This window comes from Carcharhinus amblyrhynchos, chromosome 26, assembly GCF_965287045.1.
Source record: "Carcharhinus amblyrhynchos chromosome 26, sCarAmb.v2.hapA, whole genome shotgun sequence".
Lineage (NCBI taxonomy): Eukaryota > Metazoa > Chordata > Chondrichthyes > Carcharhiniformes > Carcharhinidae > Carcharhinus > Carcharhinus amblyrhynchos.
Genome location: NC_137349.1, coordinates 12,955,322 through 12,975,279, shown reverse-complemented (window position 1 = coordinate 12,975,279; position 19,958 = coordinate 12,955,322). Strand labels below are relative to the sequence as shown.

The window sequence follows — 19,958 nt, the reverse complement described above, 5'->3', positions numbered from 1 at the left end:
AGAACAATATGATTATTAAACATAGATATTAAAGATTTATTAAGCATACAGCATATGTAGCAGTGCTTATGCCTACACTTAACAGTCAGTACTTGCAACATCTCCTTGCTGATTAAATTCTGAGCTTAGCTTCTTAGAAAATTACAAACCCAAACATTTGCAAACAGGCAAGTGTCTTTACTGCTGCTACATAATAATCTGCACCATTGTATATCATTATATCATTGTTTTAATACAACTTCAATAATAAGAATAGAATTGACTTATTCCTAATCGATAGCTTTGGTTTTCTCACTAAATGAGCTCTTTTACCGATGCAGCAGTATGATGATTCTACTTTATCTTTGTAGGTAGTTTCACTCCCACCAGGTAGCAAATTATAATTATGTATTTGATTTGGTACCAATATCCTGCCTTTACAGAAAACTTATTCTCCCTCATTTTGTTCTGCAATTATAATCAACTGATTAAATAGATAATCACTGTGCAATAATCGACCTTTTAATTAGGAGATTAAGCCTACTCTTGCTGCAGGTCAGTACGGGCTCAATACGCCAGCGGAGTTTAATTGATTTGATGACCTGGCAGGGGTGAAACCATGATCAGGTAGGGGATTGCACTGGGGGTGTGCTGAATCCTGCGATGGTGGTTTGCCTAAGCTAGGTTAGAGTAAAGGATCAGGGTAGCCAATGAGGCTTTACCTGCTGAAATTTTTCAAAGCCATCTCAGTCTTTTAGCTCAGGCGAAGTGTTAGATCGAGCCCAGGATGGGGTGCAATGTCTCATCCTATCAGCTTGGATCAGGTTTGATCGAGCTAAGATGGGATGCAATATCTTGTCAGCTTGGATTGGGTTCGTCCCTCATGTGGAGACCATGACTGGACTCAATCTGAATTGGCTTTTTTAACTAGAAATAAAGTACCAACAGGTACCAAAAATAACAGGCAAAAACTAATGGCCAACAGCAATAACTTGAATTCGTACAATGCTTTTAACATAGTAAAACACCTCATGGTCCTTCAAGGGATCTATCATCAAACATTACTACAATGTAAAGACAAATCAATATAGTATAACACAATGCTGTGTTAGCTGTGATTTCAAGTGATTAGTATTCTCGTCTTTGAATCAAAAGGTTGTGGGTTCAAAAGATTAAGAGCACAAAGTTCAAGGCTGATATTTCAGTTCAGTACTGGGAGAGATGAGACATTAAACTGAAGCTCTGTCTCCTCTTGGGTGGAATGCAAAAGATCCCAGGGTACTACTTGGAAAAGAATAGGGCGTTCCCTGTAGTGTCCTAACAATATTCTTCACTAAAAAAAAGATTATCTGGTCAATATCATATTGCTCTTTGTGGGAGTTTACTCTGCACAATTAGCTGCCACCTTTCCCATATTACAACAATGACTGTACTTGCTAAATAAACGTAAGTCTTTTTTTTTCACAGGTTCAACAAAAGTCTGATTAACACTTCTCTTACAACAGTTATGCTTTCCCTACCTTCTGTAGTTGGACAAGTTTTTGAACTCTCAACTTTCATCAGGAACTCTTTTTGGAGTGCACTTGGTGTTTCGTCTGTGGATGTTTTGCTCCCTGACTCTTGGTTTTTAGCATCACTGGGCTTACTTGATTGGCAGATGATTTCTCTAGAGAACTGTGCCACTTTATGCTTGTAATACCTGTATTCGTCACTTTTCGTGTTAAGCAAAAACCTTTAAAATAAACATGTTTTAACAAACGTCAGTCAACAGGTCACTCCTTTCTACTTTCCTCACCATCTCCTGGGCCAGGCATTGTCTAGAATCAAGAGCAGTTTGACATAGAAAGTGGGGAGGTATTGCAGGCTTTGACAGGTTTAAAAATGGACAAATCCTCAGGCCTGGACAAACTGCATCAGAAGCAAGGCAAGAAATCGCAGAGGCTCTGATGCAAATTTTTAATTCCTCTCTGGCCACGGGGGAAATGCCAGAGGACTGGAAGATGGCTAATGTAGTTCCGCTTTTCAAGGGTATTAGAGATAAATTATAGATTGCCAGTGGTAGGGAAACTATTGGAGAAAATTCTGAAACAGAGAATTAATCCTCACTTGGAAAGACGTGGGTTTATCAGAGGGAGGTTATGCCTAACAAATTTGATAGCATTTTTCAAAAAAGTGTGTGTATAGATGAGGGAAGTGCGGTTGATGTAGTTTACATGGAGTTTAGCAAATATTTTGATAATGTCCCACATGGGAGACTGATTGAAAAGATTAAAGCACATGGAATTCAGAGGAACTTAGTGAGATGGATCAGCAACTAGCTTAGTAATAGGACACAAAAGGTGGTGGCAGAAGGTTGCTTGAATGACTGGAGGCTGGTCTTCAGTGGCATATCACAAGCTTCAGTGTCGGTCCCTTATTATTTGTTAAATAGTTGAATGATATAGATGATAGTGTGGGGAGAATGATAAGCAAGTTTGTAGATGACACCAAGCTTGATAATGAAGAAGGTCATAAGTTACAGGAAGATATAGATGGGTTGGTCAGATGGGCAGAGCAGTGGCAGATGATAAGTGTGAAGTGATAAACTTTGGAAGTAGTAACAAGTATTTAATGAATGGTAGGACACTAGAAAACTCAAAGGAACAGATGGATCTTGGGGTACTTATTCACAGATCCCTGAAGGTAGCAGAGCAGGTGAATAGGGTAGTTAGAAGGCATATGGGACACTTGCTTTTATTAGTCACAGCATAGAGTACAAGAGGAAGGAAGTTGTACTGGAGCTGTACAGAATGTTGGTTAGGCTACACAGCTGAAGTACTGTGTACAGTTCTGGTCACCTCACTATAGAAAGGATGCGATTGCACTAGAGGGGGTGCAGAGGAGATTCAACAGGTTGTTGCCTGGAATGGAGCATTTCAGCGATAAGGAGAGACTGGATAGACTTGGATTGTTTTCTTTAGAGCAGAGAAGGCTAAGGGGGGACAAGATTGAGGTGTATAAGATTATGAGGGATATGGACAGAGTAAATAGCATGCAGCTGTTTCCCTTGGTTGAGGGATCAATCATGAAGGGGCATAGTTTTAGGGTGAGGGACAGGAGATTCAGAGGGAATTTGAGAGAAAGTAAAATCACTGAGGGTGTTAAGAATTTGGAATGAACTTCCCTTGGAAGGTTGTGGAGGCCAGAAAATTTGCAACCTTTAAAAAATGTTTGGATGAGCACTTGAAATATCATAATATTCAAGGATATGGAACAAGTGCTGGAAAATGGGATTAGCATGACTTTAGTATAGTTATTGTTTGGTGCAGACCTGATGGGCTAAAGGATCTTTTCTGCACCGTATGACTCGATGAGAGGGCAGACATCAATCAATGCCACACCCAGAGTACAGCTAACATCATTAATTCAATCTTCCCGTTCTGAAACTGCTAATAATTCTCATTGTGGCAGATCTCCTGAGCACCCACAGACCTCCAGGACTTTGCCCAAACAGCTGTTATATTTCTCGAATGTGGGTGTCATTCGGCTATTCAATCATGAAGAATATTCTATAAGAATGTATTTTCAATGCATGATTTCTATCTGACAGAGTAGAGTAGCCCAGCTTGGAAAGAATTAAATGAGCAAGACAGTTTCTTTTAAGAGGGTTCTGATTTTTTCATTTTAAAAGTGGGCAATGCTTTGGACAAATTAGCCCACATAACGTGGTCAGTTTCTTTATGCGATTCCTTGTCTCAGAGGGTTTTGAATCTTTGAAATTCTGTCTCAGGGGCTCCATGGATGCTAGGTTGCATTTCATCAATCAGAAGTCTTACAACATCAGGTTAAAGTCCAACAGGTTTATTTGGAATCACGAGCTTTTGGGGCACTGGCCCTTCAGGTGAGTGGAGGTAGATTCGCAAACACGACACGTATAGGCAAAGTCACAACTGCAAGATAATTACAGATTGGAATGCACGTCTTTACAGGTACAAACAGTGTGACTGGAAAGAGAGGAATAATCACAGGTTCTCTCTTTAATTCCAACTTTTCTTCACATCCCAATCTGTAATTATCTTGCAATTGTGTTTTTGCCTATATATGCCGTGTTTGCGAATCTACCTCCACTCACCTGATGAAGCACCAGTGCCCTGAAAGCTCACGATTCCAAATAAACCTGTTGGACTTTAACCTGAGAGATTTCTTAGTGTGCTCACCCCAGTCCAACACTGGCACCTCCACTCATGGCATTTCTTCAAGATTCAGATCAATTAATCTTCGGGCACTAAGAGAATCAATGCGTACAAGGGTAGGGCAGGAAAGTGAAGTGATGTCAAAGTTCAGCCTGATCTTACTGAATGACAATAGCAGATGCAAGGGACCATGCAGCTTACACCTGCTATTTCCTGTATTCAATAATCAATCAGAACAAAATACTAGAAATAGCCAGCATCTGTGGAGAAAGAGGTAACATTCAACATTTGAACTGTTCTGATAATAGGTCACAATCTGAAATGTTCATTCTGTTTTTCTACCACAGCTGGTGCTTCACCTGCTGAGTATTTTCAGCATTATTTGTGGATTTCCAATGGCTGTGGTATTCTGCTTTCGTCTTACATTCTGTAGTTGTCCTTACCGATATTTGGGGTCCTCTTTCTTGAACTGGATGACTGCTTTCTCTGCTGCTTCACCCTTCTCTGCTACAAACATAGCCAGTTTATCAATAATGGTCTTGACCTCTGTGTCTTCTGGGGGGTGGATGCTTTCACCAGCTGCTGATGGCGGATCTATCTCTCCCATGCTCTTGCCACTGCCATCAGTGGGTGTTGAGCCTTTGTCCGTCTTCGATCTATTGCTGCTGTCTGCTGTCGAGGAACCTTTCTCGGTCTGCTTGCTGACTTTGGCATCTGCCAAAGGGGAAACTTAAAAAAACACAACACTTCAAGCCATCTCTGTGGAAAATGATGAGCTAATAGGAAGTCACAATGGAATCTCAAAACAGCAAAACAAGACAATAGAAATTGGAAGGGAAATGTCCAAGCTTCTTCTGGTTGGAGGCAAACTTTGCTCCTTGCCAAGGCACTCAGGTTTCTGCTCCTAAGACAGCAGGTGCAAGGCTCACTCCTGGACAGGTGAAAAAGCATCGATGTAGCCAACTGCTAGAGGCACCAGGTACCAGCCAGGCTAGCACCTGGGCTAAAGAGGGATGAAGCCTCAATCATTGTCATCAATGGCTTCACAGTGTTGTCTGATCAATGAAGTTTTAATAAAGTCATACTTAACCTTCCAATTATGGCACAATCAAAATATTAGCAATTGAGACTTTTAATAATAGCTGCAATATATTATAATCGCAAATTTAATTCAAACAATGCATTTGTTCTAAAACATTACAAACTATCAGAAATTAATTTAAGTGCTTACTTTTTGAGGGCTTGATTGTTGCATCATTCTTTGATTGTTCCTCCGCTTTTGTTATGAACTTACTGGAACAAGAAACCTGGCTATGTAACGGGGGAAGGTAGATTTGCTCCACTCGGTTCTTCAGCTCATTTATGTATTTGTTCCCAAACAGCTGATTGCTTTCCAGGTTCATGAAATAATCGTATTTTGGAGCCACTGAGATCAGCCCGGTGTTCTGCAACAAATTTTTCCTTCTTTCTTCGCTGACAAAAGCAAAGATTTGCCCAATGAGCACCATAGATTGGCGGCAAGCTCTGATCGCCTGCTCTAGCGCACTGGCATGTTTGTCAGAGGTCTGTGAGCTTTGTGACTTAGAGCTCAGCTCATGGTTACTGCTTACTGCAAGAAGTGGACCTATGCATTCCAGCAGCTTGCTCTGTATCTCTTGCAAAAGAGATTCTTCTTTATGCATAATATCATCCAACTCTAACCTACTCGTAATGACATTCTTCCTTATCAACAGAGACACAAAAGAGTTATCTATCACAGGGTATGTGAGGCCTAAATGTGCTGTTACTGTGGAATCACAGATATCCTGATGCTGCTTTGCCATCAAGCACTGGAAGGCTGTTGCTACCTTAGAATAGGTATCTGTGTTGGGATCAAAATTCTGTTCTATGGAATGGTCAGCAGCAACACTATGAAATCCAGCCCATTTTATTATCTGCTGTCCCAGTTCCATTTGACTACCTAGAGCAGATATATTCCCCAATGAATGCAAATGAGCAGAAGAGTCTGTAGAAACATTTTTGTAGGTAGTTACTGGCATGTTGGACACAGAAGACCCCACTAAACCAGCTGGGGCTGTTCCTAGGAGGCCAGGTGCAGCCCCTAGGAGACCAGGTGCAGCCCCTAGGAGACCAGGCGCTGCCCCTAGGAGGCCAGGCGCCGCCCCCAGGAGGCCAGGCGCTCTGCCTAAAAGGCCATGACGCCCTTGAACCTTTGGACGCTTGAGCAAAGGCCCTCGTGCATTTTTAGGAGGCACTTTATGATGACCTCTTCTGGAAGCTTCGGTGTTTTTATGAATGGAACTATGCTGGTTCAAGCGAGGGTTATAATCCTCAGCTGAATGGAACTCTTCTGTGGGTGTAGTGGTCTGGTAAATGGATGAATCCATTTGAGAGCAATCCCTTGAGGGGTCTCTCCAGGATGCGTGTGAGGGATCATTCTTACTAGCTGCCATACGCCGAGCATTATCAATAACATTACTTAATAACTTGTATAACTCTGCATCAGGTGCCTTAACAGGACTCCTAGATCTTGAATTTGATCCTTGATCCCTGGGCTCATGACCAGGGCTCCAGCATCGCCTGTGAGATTCTGAACGTCCTGCATTATCAACAGGATTTTGGGATCTATTGTATAAACTTTGACCATCTCTACCATTGGGACTTTGGGATCTCCTATAGAATTGGTAACCTCTTGAGTCATTAACTGAACTCCGAGACTGCCAATCATTTGGGTTTGTTTGCCTTCTGTACGATCCTGATCGATCTCTAGACTCAACAGGGCTCACTGATCTTCTGTACATTCCGGATCCTCTCCTGGTAGGGCTGCCATTGGAGTTTGCTTGCCTTCCAAACAACCCTCGATCCCCGCTAGGTTCGTTATACTGTGAATGACGACCATCTCTCTCGTGATGCTCTAAGAAATTCTCTCTTGCTGAAGCAGAATAGGAAGAATCGTCATAATATCTTCTATTATCTCCGGAAGACATTTCTGCCTGACTGGACATATTCCTCCATCTCTCCGATCTGTGAGATGGAGATTCATAGTCATCATAGGGTAGGCCATCATATTGTGTATTTTCTTCATAAGATTCCCTGGGGTATCGCCTGGGTGCATAGTTGAGCATTTCTTCAATGGTAGAGGGGGAAAAAGGAAGAAAAAAAGTGTTTAGCTTTTCTTTTATTAAAATTAAAACAATGTTTTTAAAAAGTTGTAATCTATATTTCATGTAAAAGCTAATGTATTAGAGATCACTTGGGCATGCTGATAACGCCACAAAGATCGGAAAGACACGATGGGTTTTAAACCATAAAATGGACCTGACCAACTGCTGTTGGGAAATCCAACATAATCCAAGAGATGCAAGTAAGAAAAACAGGAAACATTTGTCCTATCAATGGGGACATGCATTGTCCTCCTCAAGATATTAAACAATGAGAGAGCCTCACATTTTTTTGTCCACTAGGCTTGAGGATGTATGGTGAATGGAGGTATGAAATGCCCTGACATGAACCCATTTGCTCAGGTAGAGGAAAACAGCTTGAAAAAAGCCAATTTTAGACAAAGGTACATTGGATCATATTAGCCAAGATATGCTGGCCATTTGTAGTCCACTCACCTAGAACCAAATTCAGCAGTGCAAATTCCATAGCTAACTATTTTCTCCTTTGTTACTCACAAATGATAGCACCTTGCAGATTTATATCCAGAGGTGCAAGTTCATGTGGCTTCATGTCCAACACATTAATGCGGCTTAATTTATCCTTTGGCTAAAAGCTGAATGTGTAGCTGATGATAAAGAGTTACCATCCACACCAGCCCTTACACAGGTAAACCAATGATAAGAATTTCAGAATGGTTCATGATCTTGCGAAATATTCCAAAACTTGTTATCTCCAATGATGTCTCTGGTCGTCTTGAAGTTTTTGGTGACTCCACAAGAAAATTCAGATAACGCTTTCAATACCACATGGAAATATAAACAAAATGTGCACTGTGCAAGACAAGTTCAAAACATAAAACTCCAGTAGGAAATGTCCTACGTGGACTGGTACCAATGAAGGTGCATTTATTTTATGCCTTTCACCACTTCAGCAATATATTCTGGTTGGCACCAAGACAAAAAGGTGAATTGAATTTTTCACCATTTGTAAATCTCATTTTCAAAATGGCAGCTCCAATGAATGCTTGTGAGGCTGTGTTGATGATCTCCAATGTAGCCCTTTGAAAAAATATACTGGTGGTGTGCAGGTAGAACGTTCAGTGAGAATATGTGGATAAGTGGATTTATTCTCCTTAGAGATGACTATGAGAGATGAATTGTTTTGCATATATCATTGGCAATTAAAGAAAGATTCATTTCTATAACACCTATTTAGGACTTCAGGGCATCCCATAGCATTTTGCAGCAAGTGAAGTATTTTTGATGAGCAGTCATTATAATCTGGGTAACATGGCATTCAATCTGTGTATAGTATCAATGATACAAACAGACATCCATAATAACGCGAGTGTATCTACATGGAGACTTCTACTGTAACAACTGCTTGCATCCCCTATTTGTGTAATCCCAATCGTTGCTCTCATAACTGCAAAATGTCCCTTGGTATTTTTCCAAGGGAGTCATGTGTATGCTTTGAAACATTTCTGGAGTGACCCCTTGTAACCCCACCAGCTTTACAGGGAGTCACAGATTCGGAAGCTGCCAATTCTCTTGCTAGAGTTGGGGAACCTTCTTAGATATGGAGTAGTTGGACACAGCAGAATCAGAACAGCCAAGTTCAGCCTCCCAGTGGAAGAAAAGTGGAGGCCTGAAGAATAGTGCATGGTGTAGGAACAGGAAAATAATAGAGGAATGATTCATCGAAGGGATTAAAACTTAGTACCACAAAGGAGAAGCTGTGATCATTCGATAAGTGTCACTGTTCTCAAGGGCAAAGGAAGAATGAATTACCCACAGCAAGTCCAATTTATAAATGTAGTCTGTTTGAATCAGAATTCAAAAAACAAAATCATTTTACAGTATGAAGTAAAGTGCACTATTTTGCAAAGAGGACTGTCTGAAGACGACTGCTGCACCCATAATGATGTCTGAGAAAGAAAGTGGAGAGACGCAAGACTGTGCAAAGAAATGAATGTGAAATAAAATCAAACGAAGCTGCCATATGACCGCCCCCACAGCTGAAGAAAGGACGAGAGCTTTGGCTAAAACCTCAGCTAAACAGGAGAGGAACAATACCAGTACCAGGACTGGAAGTGATGACAAAGATTTGCAAATTCAAAATGAGCATCTTAAGATGCAATTTATGAAAAAGCATCACGGTCATCTCATATGTGGAAGCATCTTGGTTCCCTGCGATTCATTAAGAGTGGGCTCCATTCCAACATCCCTCCTCACAAAACCCCTGAAGGGTATGAGAATAGAATGTCCCATGTTTGGGTTTGGCCTCCTAAAGTCAAGCAGAGAGTCAGTGAGGTTCTCTTCCCCACCAGCCTCCCACGCCTCACTGCTCCATTTCATACTCACCTGATAAGATCAAAGAGCAGTTAGTCAAGTTCCGTGGTGAACGGATGCACCAGAAAAGCAAGGAGCAGTGAGTATTTGTACTTCGCTTTCAAGACAAATTCTATTATCACTTCTCTATTCAAAATTTAATAAGAATAAACCATACTATAGATGCATTCCAACAGCCTGGAACATTCTTAAACTAGGAATGAAAAAGGGAAGGAACAACAGCATTCAAGGCATAAAACTTCACATTTGCCCTTGTACAGGTATGATTCTTTTGGAAGATCATTTAGTACACATCTTCTTTTAGTGACTGGCGACTAAAGGTAATGTGGTCAACCGAATATCATAGAACAGTACAACACAGAAATAGGCCAGTCAGCCCATTGAGTCTGTGTCAGTTCCTTTAAAGAGTAATCCCATTATTACTGAACCAGTTCCCATCACCCTGAAGCACTATCCTAGCCACCCGTTGCACAAATAGGAATTTCCTCATGAAATGTCTGGTACTTTTGCCAATCATCATAAGGCCTGTGCTCTCTGGTTATCAACCGTTCAGCTATTAGAAGGTCACTTGAATAAACCATTCATAATTTTAGCACTTCTATCAAATCTCCTCCTAGCCTTTGCTGATCTAAGAAGAAATCTGCAACCACTTCTTCCCTTAGATGTAAAGCGGGAAAAGCCAAATCTTAGGGCTGCTTTCCATTTAAATTATACCCATTATTTGTAGACAAAAAAAAGTCTAAGAGAAGCTATATTTGTTTTTAAAAGAAATTGGAATCTTTACCATGCAGCCCTTCAAAACACGTAGTCCCATTGCTTGCAGACTGTTCCCTGGAGTTAGCAACATTAAAATGCCTGATGGAGTTCGAGGGATGATCAATTTGGGCCAGTTCAGATGAAGGTTTGATTTTTGTTTGACGAAAGGATAATATTTTTGAACTTGTAAAAAATAGAACTAGCAGGTAGCTATGAAGCAGTTTTATCCTATGAGATCCTTTACTGTGCACAAAATTTTGCAACAGATGGCAACACATACAGGTCTCATCAATAATCCCCAAATCCCATGAAAGATTAAAAAAAACACATTCTTGGTTGAAAATGAATCATTGGCATCAACAATTTCATTAAAATGAGATACTGGGTAGATCAGCTAGAAAGTCAAATCTTCTCCCAAAGGTAGGGGAGTCTAAAACTCGAGGGAATAGGTTTAAGATGAGAAGGGAGTGATACAAAAGTGTCAGCAGGACAATTTCTTCACAATTTCTGTGTTGAGTATCTGGAACAAGCTGTGAGAGGTAGTAGTAGAGGTGGATACAATTTTGTCTTTTAAAAAGCGTTTAGATGGTTACATGTGTAAGATGGGTATATGGGCCAAATGTGGGCAATTGGGACTAGCTTAGGGGTGTAAAAAAAAGGGCGGCATGGATAGTTAGGCTAATGGGCCTGTTTCCATGTTGTAAAACTACATGACTCTATCACCCTCCATCTGAATACATCAACACAAATCGGCTACCATACTTCCCCCATATTACTACATCCACTCCAAATGAAAAATTTGTGGGCCTCGGATGGATTTCATTTATTCAAATTAAAGCACTAATTATAGAGATTCAATTTCTAAATCCAATAATGTGATATATACAATTCCAGCTCCCTACCTTTTAATTTACATTAGCTATAAGTACAGCAGGTCATTTCCTCCTTCACTACTGTTGCCATTTAAAATCAGAAACCAGTTTGGATCACTGACCCAGTAAGATGTTCCACAGGGACAAACAAAATCAGTTGGTTGTTTAGTGACATGGTTTTCTTTTTTATTACATAGCAAGTACAGCACAGAAATGAGTCACTCAGCCCAAATAGGTCCATACCAGAATGAGCCTCTCACCCCTCCTAATCTCACCCTATCACCACATCCTTCTATTCCTTTCCCCCACTTGTATTTATCCAGCTTTTCCTTAAATGCAACAAGGTTATCTACTCAACTGCTCTGTGGTAGCAAATAGAAAACTGCCTAAATTTTCAAGCTGTGTCCATCTGAAGTGTAAAAGTTATTCAGCAGCAAAAGTTATTGACTCTGTCTTGCCAAATTTGTATGGTGCCTGGAGAAACAATTTACAACTGTACAAACACACAGTGAAGAATAGGTCAGCACTATCAGCAACAGCTAAAAGTCTGCTATTTTTATCAGTATTCCAAAGGCTTACAATTCAAACAGTACATTGGAACATGGGAAATTCTGCACATCTGCATCTGTCCATGGAAGATGATCACTGGGCATAATTTAAAGAGATTAATACAAGTAATGCATGTCATACAATGGTTCCAAAAGAAATAAACTTGTTGATAATATGGCTTCCACTTTGAAAAACTACTACAAGGGACTGGGTATTATTAACAGCAGCAGATGATAGAAACTATTTTAGCAGAAGGAACCTTTTACTGCAGTGGTGAACGTGCAGTTTGACAGCAGAGACCATAGTGGATTTTTATTTACATATAACTCTAACCCATTTCTAACAAAAGTCAATAAGATAATTGTTGAAAAGAGCCACAGGGAGGAAGACTCAAACCTAAAGAGAACCAACATCTACATGTAGACAATAAATTATATCAAGAAACAACAGTACATTTTGGAAATAAACAACAGACTTGTCAGCATGGGAGAACAAGTGAGGACTCCCATTTCGGCCTCAGCTAAAAGACTAATCAGTCTGATACTGGCATTTTTGCGTTCCCAGGACTTTCTGCTTTTATTTTAGTGATTTGTTTAATCTGATCAAGAGCTGGGTTCCCTGAAATGTCAGAAGGTTGTTGCTTTTGGAAGGCAGATAGTGTGTTTGGGTGTCAGATTCTTTATCCATTTCACAAGTGCTATCCCTCATTACCAAGTGGGATTATATAGTCCCTCCTCATACAGGGCCTTGTGTCAGGCATAGGAGACAGAGTATCACCAAAACAGTGCATTTTGGCCCTGGGATAGAGTTGTCTACCCCCTTTCCCAAAACAGGGCCTTGCTGCTTCTCCCAGTTACCCCAGGCCGGGGGGGGGGGGGGGGGAAATCAACCCCAATCCCCCAGCAGGGGCCAGATGCCCGGGGTTAGTGTTGCCAGTGCTCCAGGATGAATCTGGAGTCTCGAGAAATTTTAAGCTTAAATTCCTGGGGACTGCGACCCAGCACAAAAATTATCGGGAATTTAGAAAATTATGTTTTCGGTCATTTTCCTTGAACATTTATGATTTAGTTCCAAAGAGAGTGAAAATGGGGCAGGGTTGCTCGAAGCGGCAGGATGAAACTTCCAGGAAGGCATCCAGTCCTTGCTGGGCTGAGGAGGGGGGCGGTGTGGTGTGGTGGGACTGTCCCCTGAGACAAGGCCAAGGCGGGGGAATCGGCCCGCTCTCTGCCCCAACCCCGGTTGCCCCTGGTTACCGCTCACAGGCCCGGCCGGGGTTCGGAGCCTGCTGGAGGACGGAGGTTTTCCAGTCCCGCCTCCAGCTGCGGCGGGCCCAGGCCTGATCTCCGGTCTCCCCACCCGCGAGTGTCTCTCTCTTTCTCTCTCTCTCTCACCATCCCCGCTCTCCCTCCTCTTTCCCCGCTTCAGCCCCACAAACCTGGACAAAACCTCTCCTCCATTGCTGCCTTCACGTCACTTCCTGTCTCCACCGGAAGTAACCCGAAACTTCTGAATAACAAAACCGTCCAGCAAATCCATTATTTCAATGAATAAATATATATTCCTCACACAGAGGTGTGTGTGAATCAATAAATCTGGAACTAAAGATTAGTTTGATGCATTTTATAAGTTCAGACACAAATTTGTAGTTTTCTTCCGGCTCTTGCTATTGAGATGAATGGGACCGGAAACTACAACTCCCGGCATGCTCCGCGCGAAGGGAAGCCTTCAAGCGGGATGACGGTTAATCGGAAGTGACGCTTGTCCATTCAGCCGGAAGTGACGGCACTGGGACATGAAGCCATGGCCATGGAGAGTGATGCAGGTTGGTGTTGAGATTGTTGGGGGGTGAGGAACGTGTTTAATGGGGCCAGAGAAGGGGCATTCTCCACTAGAATGGAGAGGAAAGCCTCCATTAGCCAAATGCAATTTTTATCGTGTGGTTAAGATATCAATAGGGAAGAAAGAATTATTCTCACCTGAGGGTCACTGCCCCAGTAAGAGGCCTGAGAATTCAGATTAACCCCAGTTAAAGTGGAGAATCTTCTATCATTGACTGTCCTCTTCCCATTTACTTAATGTGTTTACCTACCCCTCTCTTTTACCATGTTCCAAATCATTGATGGGTGACAGGGTGGCACAGTGGTTAGCACTGCTGCCTCGCAGTGCCAGGGACCCGGCTTGGGTGACTGTGTGGAGTTTGCACATTTTCCCTGTGTCTGCATGGGTTTCTCCTGGATGCTTCGGTTTCCTCCCACAGTCCAAAAGATGTATAGGTTAGGTGGATTGGCAATGCTAAATTGTCCCTTAGTATCAGGGAGACGAGCATCGGTTATGAGGGTAGATCCTGGGTGGGAATGTGGTCAGTGCAGATTCGATGGGCTGAATGGTCTCCTTCTGCACTGAAGGATTCTATGATTAATTATTGTTTGTAGATACTCTTATCTGTCACTGGTTAACCAAAGTTTCAATTCTTGGTTAATCTGGCATTTGTTTTCCTGTTGCAACCTTGTCCAGACTTCAGGAATTGTTGTCACCTCATGAAAATATGACTTTTTGATCTGTAAGCACTCCGTGCTTTTGTGTTTCTAAATGCAACTGCTGTTCGTTCTGTGCACTTTGAAGATCCTACCATTCCCCTCACGAACATTGTTACATATTTGGATGTCAGAGGTGCACATGTCAAGCTTTTTAAAAATAATATTATTATTGTTTACATGTTGACCAGGATTATACATGCTGCTTGTTGCATTTGCTGCAGCACAGAATGATACATTGACTCTGTTGATGTTATGTTCTGAAGAAGAGTTACATGCCTGAAATGTCTTTACTTTTGCAACTACTGACTAGTCAATTTGAGTTTATTATTGTCACGTGTATTAACTTATAGTGAAAAGTATTGTTTCTTGCGTGCTGTACAGACAAAGCATACCATTCATTGAGAAGGAAATGAGAGAGCGCAGAATGTAGGCTTACAGTCATAGCTAGGGTGTAGTGAAAGATCAACTTAATGGGAGACAGTTCCATTCAAAAGTCTGATGGCAGCAGGGAAGAAGCTGTTCTTGAGTCAGTTGGTACGTGACCTCAGACTTTTGTATCTTTCGCCCGACGGAAAAAGGTGGAAGAGAGTATGTCCAGGGTGTGTGGGGTCCTTAATTAGGTTGGCTACTTTGCTAAGGCAGCGGGAAGTGTAGACAGAGTCAATGGATGGGAGGCTGGTTTGCATGACGACTGGGGCTACATTCACGACCTTTTGTAATTCCTTGTCGTCTTGGGCAGAGCAAGAGCCATACCAAATTGTGATACAAGCAGAAAGAATGCTTTCTATGGTGCATCTGTAAAAGTTAAGAACATAAGAACTAGGAGCAAGAGTAGGCTATCTGGCCTCTTGAGCCTGCTCCGCCATTCAATAAGATCATGGCTGATCTTTTTGTGGACTCAGCTCTACTTACCCCCACCCCGCTCACCATAACCCTTCCTTTACAGTTCAAAAATTAATCTGTCCTTGCCTTAAAAACATTCAAAGAGGTAACCTCAACTGCTTCACTGGGCAGGGAATTCCACAGATTCGCAACCCTTTGTGTGAAGAAGTTCCTCCTCAACTCAGTCTTAAATCTGTTTCCCCTCATTTTGAGGCTATGCCTCCTAGTTCTAGTTTTACCCGCTAGTGGAAACAACTTCCCTGCTTCTATCTTATCTATTCCCTTCATAATCTTATATGTTTCTATAAGATCTCCCCTCATTCTTCTGAATTCCAATGAGTATAGCCCAGTCTACTCAGTCTCTCCTCATAAGCCAACCCTCTCAACTCTGGAATCAACCTAGTGAATCTCCTCTGCACCCCCTGCAGTGCCAGTATATCCTTTCTGAAGTAAGGAGACCAAAACTGTGCACAGTGCTCCAGGTATGGCCTCACCAGCACCTTGCACAGTTACAGCATAACCTCACTGTTTTTAAATTCCATCCCTCTAGCAATGAAGGACAAAATTCTATTTGCCTTAATTACCTGCTGCACCTGCAAACCAACTCCTAAAGCTTCCTGCAGAAGGACACCCAGGTCCCTCTGCACAGCGGCATGCTGCAACTTTTTTACCATTTAAATAATAGTCCATTTTGCTGTTATTCTTACCAAAATAGATAATCTCACATTTACCCTCGCCCACTCACTTAAACTATCTATATCTCTTTGCAGACTTTCAGCGTCCTCTACACTCTTGCTCTGCCACCCATCTTAATGTCATCTGTGAATTTTTACATGCTACACTTGGTCCCCAACTCCAAATCATCTATGTAAATCGTAAACAATTGTGGTCCCAATACTGATCCCTGAGGGACACCACTAGTCACTGATCACCATCTAGTTGGTGAGAGTCACAGCTGTTGTGCAAAATTTCCTTAGTCTCCTGAGAAAGTAGAGGACTTTCTTAACCATAGTGTTAGCATGGAGGGACCAGGACAGGCTGTTGGTGATCTGGACACCTAAAAACTTTAAAGCTTTCAACCCATTCTACTTCGTCCCCATAGATGTAGATGGGTGCATGTTCTCCACTATGCTTCTTGAGGTCGTTGACAATCTCCTTCATTTTGTTGACATTGAGGGAGGAATTATTGTCATCACACCAGTTCACCAGATTCTGTATCTTATTCCTGTACTCTGTCTCTTCATTGTTTGAGATCCAAACCACTACGGTGGTGTCATCAGCAAACTTGAAAATTGAATTGGAGGGGAATTTGGCCGCACAATCATAGGTGTATAAGGAGTTATAGTAGGGGGCTGAGGACACACCCTTGTGGGGCACCAGTATTGAGGATGATTGTAGAGGAGCTATTGTTGCCTATCCTTACTGATTGTGGACTGTGGGTTAGGAAGTTCAGAATCCATTCACAGAAGGAGGGGCTGAGGCCCAACCATGGAGTTTGGAGATGAGTTTTGTTGGAATAATGGTGTTGAAGGCTAAGCTGTAGTCAATAAATAGGAGTCTGACATAGTTGTCTTTATCTACATGTTCCAGGGTTGAGTGCAGGGCCAGGGAGATGGTGTCTGCTGTGGACCTGTTGCGTTGATAGGTGAACTGTAGTGGATCCAATCAATCCTGGAGGCTGGAATTGATTTGTGCTGTGACTAATCTTTCGAAGCACTTCATAATGATGGCTGTCAGAGCCATCGGCTGATATTCATTAAAGTACATTGTTTGGCTTTCCTTTGATACTGGCTTGATGGTCGTCTTCTTGAAGCAGAGAGGGACCTCAGCTTGTTGTAAAGAGAGATTGAAGATGTTGCCAAATACCCTCGCCAGCTGGTCTACGCAGGATCTGAGTGCTTGTTCGAGTACCCCATCCAGGCCAGTCACTTTCTGGGGGTTGACCTTCAGGAAAGCTCCTCTGACATCTATAGTGGTGACCTCAGATGCACCTTCATCTGATGCTTCCAGGGTGAAGGGTGTGCTGTCGCTGATCTCTTGCTCAAAACAAGTGTAGCATGCATTGAGCTCATCAGGGAGGGTTGCGTTGGAGCCAGTGATGTGGGACCATGTGGGAGAAGGGCAATACTGATCTGGCCAGTTCCTGATACGCAGTTCCTGATACTCAGACCACACTTGCTATTACTAAGAACTTCCATGAAGTAGACCTGAGGATTTTTTTTTGTGGAGCAGCATTTAAAAGTAAGGCTTACATTAACGCTGCAATGAAGCGGGATTATCTTTGCCATTTTTCCTTTATCTAAATGTTTCCTAGATTGATACGTTTGCATGTTTTGATTGTACTTTATTGTAGGGAAGGCTGGTGGGGCCACCAAGTCCAGCAGTGAGCGATCCTTCAGTCTTGAGCGTCTGGGCTCCTCAAACAGACCCAATAAATTGTACGTAAATCTAATGAAACAAGAGGAGCTGATAGCACAGAAGAAAAAGGAAATTGAAGCCAAAATGGAGAGAGCCAAAAAGGACAGCTTCACAAAACTGCAAGTGACGTCTGCTCAGTATGTGGTGCTTATTTACCTCCGACAAGTATGCCCTTCGTTTCACTTATAATTTGAGCTTATTGAGTGGAGCAATGCTAGTACCATGGATGGAATACATTTCATTTTAGGCTCCGATTGATAATACATCAGATACAGCACAGGGGTAGATACAGAGTAAAGCTCCCTATATATTGTCCCCAGCAAACACTCCCAGGTCGGGTGCAGCACGGAGTTAGATACAGAGTAAAGCTCCCTCAACACTGTCCCCTATCAAACACTCCCAGGACAGGTACAGCATGGGGTTAGATACAGAATAAAGCTCCCTCTACACTATCACATCAAACACCCCAGGACAAGTATAGCATGGGGTTAGATACAGAGTAAAGCTCTCTCTATACTGTCCCCATCAAACACTCACAGGTCAGGTACAGCATGAGGTTAGGTGCAGAATAAAGCTCCCTCTACAATATTCCACATCAAACACTCCCAGGACAGGTACAGCGCAGGGTTAGATACAGAGTAAATCTCCCTCTAAACTGTCCCCATCAAACACACCCAGGACAGGTACAGCACAGGGTTAGATATCGAGTAAATCTCTTTCTACGCTGTCCCATTAATGCAGTTGAACCAAACACGTGCATTGCAATGCACCAGAGTTAACAATTTCAGTTGTTCCACACAGTCCATCAGCTGAGTTAGGTGTATTATTTATTACTATTGTCTTTTCACTGCTGAAATCTAGGCTAAATTCGCCAAGCTCATTTCACAAAGGATCCTTGAAATCAACTTGTTGACTGGGTCGTATTTAACCCACTGCGCAAGAAGTTACCCTAATGTATTCCCCATTCAGACATAATTTTTAATCACTTTTCTGGTTGGGTTGAGTTAATTTTGAGAAGACACTGTATTTGTTGTGTGTGAAGTACGTTTTCTAAGTTGAATTCTAAGACTGATGTTGAGCCTGGCTTTGTTTTTGATGGTTTGTCTAGAAATCACCCTCATTCTAATTATTCTACAGAGATAACGACCAAAAGAACACATCCAATAAGTTTGCCAATGACGGGAGTTTCCTGCAGCAGTTCCTGAAGATGCAGAAGGAGAAAGCAAGTCCAGGTAAGGAGATTGTGGAGCCCAGATGGACTTAACTTACTGTAGGGACGTCAGTTATACACAGCAGACCTCAGAATGATCAATAGTAAGAAGTATACCTGTTCATCTGAGTGCCCTTGTGCTGGATCAAATGGGCTTCCTGCACATGACTGCTGAATTTATGTGCAGGTTCGGCCTCCAGTGCAATTTCTCCCCCACCTCACTTTCCATGCACTGACCTGGTCTCTTATACAATGAATCATTGATAGCCACAGGGGAGGTGCCTGAAGATTGGAGAGTGGCAAATGTTGTGCCTTTGTTTAAAAAGGACTGCAGGGGAAAGCCTGGGAACTTAGAGGCCAGTGAGCCTCACATCGGTAGTGGGTAAGTTATTGCAAGGTATTTTGAGAGACAGGATCCATAGGCATTTAGAGATGCAAGGGCTGATTAGGGACAGTCAGCATGGCTTTGTGAGTGAAAAATCATGTCTCACAAATTTGATTGAGTTTCTTGAAAGGATAACCAAGAAGGTAGATGAGGGCAGTGCAGCTGATGTTGCCTACATGGACTTTAGCAAGGCCTTTGACAAGGTATTGCATGGTAGGTCGTTGCATAAAGTTAAATCTCACAGGATCCAGAGTGAGGTAGCTAAATGGATACAAAATTGGCTTGATGACAGAGCCAGAGGGTGGTTGTGGAAGGTTGTTTTTCAAACTGGAGACCTGTGACCAGTGGTGTGATTCAGGGATTGGTGCTGGGTCCATTGTTATTTGTCATTTATATCAATGATTTGGATAAGAAAGTAAGAGGATATTAGTAAGTTTGCAGATGACACCAAGATTGGTGGCATAATCGACAGTGAAGTAGATTATCTCGGATTGCAACGGGATCTTGACTAATTGGGCCAGTGGGCCGACAAATGTCAGATGGAGTTTAATTTAGATAAATGTGAAGTGATGCATTTTGGAAGATTAAACCATGGTAGGACATTGAGGAGAATTACAGAATAAAGAGGTCTAGGGGTACAGGTTCATAGCTGCTTGAAAATGGAGCCACAGGTGGACAAAGTGGT

At 42.2% G+C, this 19,958-nt stretch overlaps 2 protein-coding genes across 2 annotated transcripts in view; one reads left to right on the top strand and one right to left on the bottom strand.

The window, feature by feature from the left end:
• LOC145358470 (SURP and G-patch domain-containing protein 2-like) overlaps nt 1–13,319 on the bottom strand; it is a 30,121-nt gene extending 16,802 nt beyond the window's left edge. Inside the window, exons 1-4 of the mRNA XM_080212550.1 lie at nt 13,277–13,319; nt 5,383–7,278; nt 4,595–4,880; nt 1,500–1,711 (exon numbers count right to left, since the gene is read on the bottom strand). Coding sequence (XP_080068676.1) covers nt 1,500–1,711; nt 4,595–4,880; nt 5,383–7,278; nt 13,277–13,298 — 2,416 coding nt within the window. The 5' untranslated portion in view covers nt 13,299–13,319. The remainder of the gene's footprint in view (nt 1–1,499; nt 1,712–4,594; nt 4,881–5,382; nt 7,279–13,276) is intronic.
• Nucleotides 13,320–13,606: 287 nt separating this feature from the next.
• The window catches only part of sugp1 (SURP and G patch domain containing 1), a 30,881-nt gene continuing 24,529 nt past the window's right edge, over nt 13,607–19,958 (top strand). Inside the window, exons 1-3 of the mRNA XM_080213205.1 lie at nt 13,607–13,663; nt 17,614–17,815; nt 18,816–18,910. Coding sequence (XP_080069331.1) covers nt 13,642–13,663; nt 17,614–17,815; nt 18,816–18,910 — 319 coding nt within the window. The 5' untranslated portion in view covers nt 13,607–13,641. The remainder of the gene's footprint in view (nt 13,664–17,613; nt 17,816–18,815; nt 18,911–19,958) is intronic.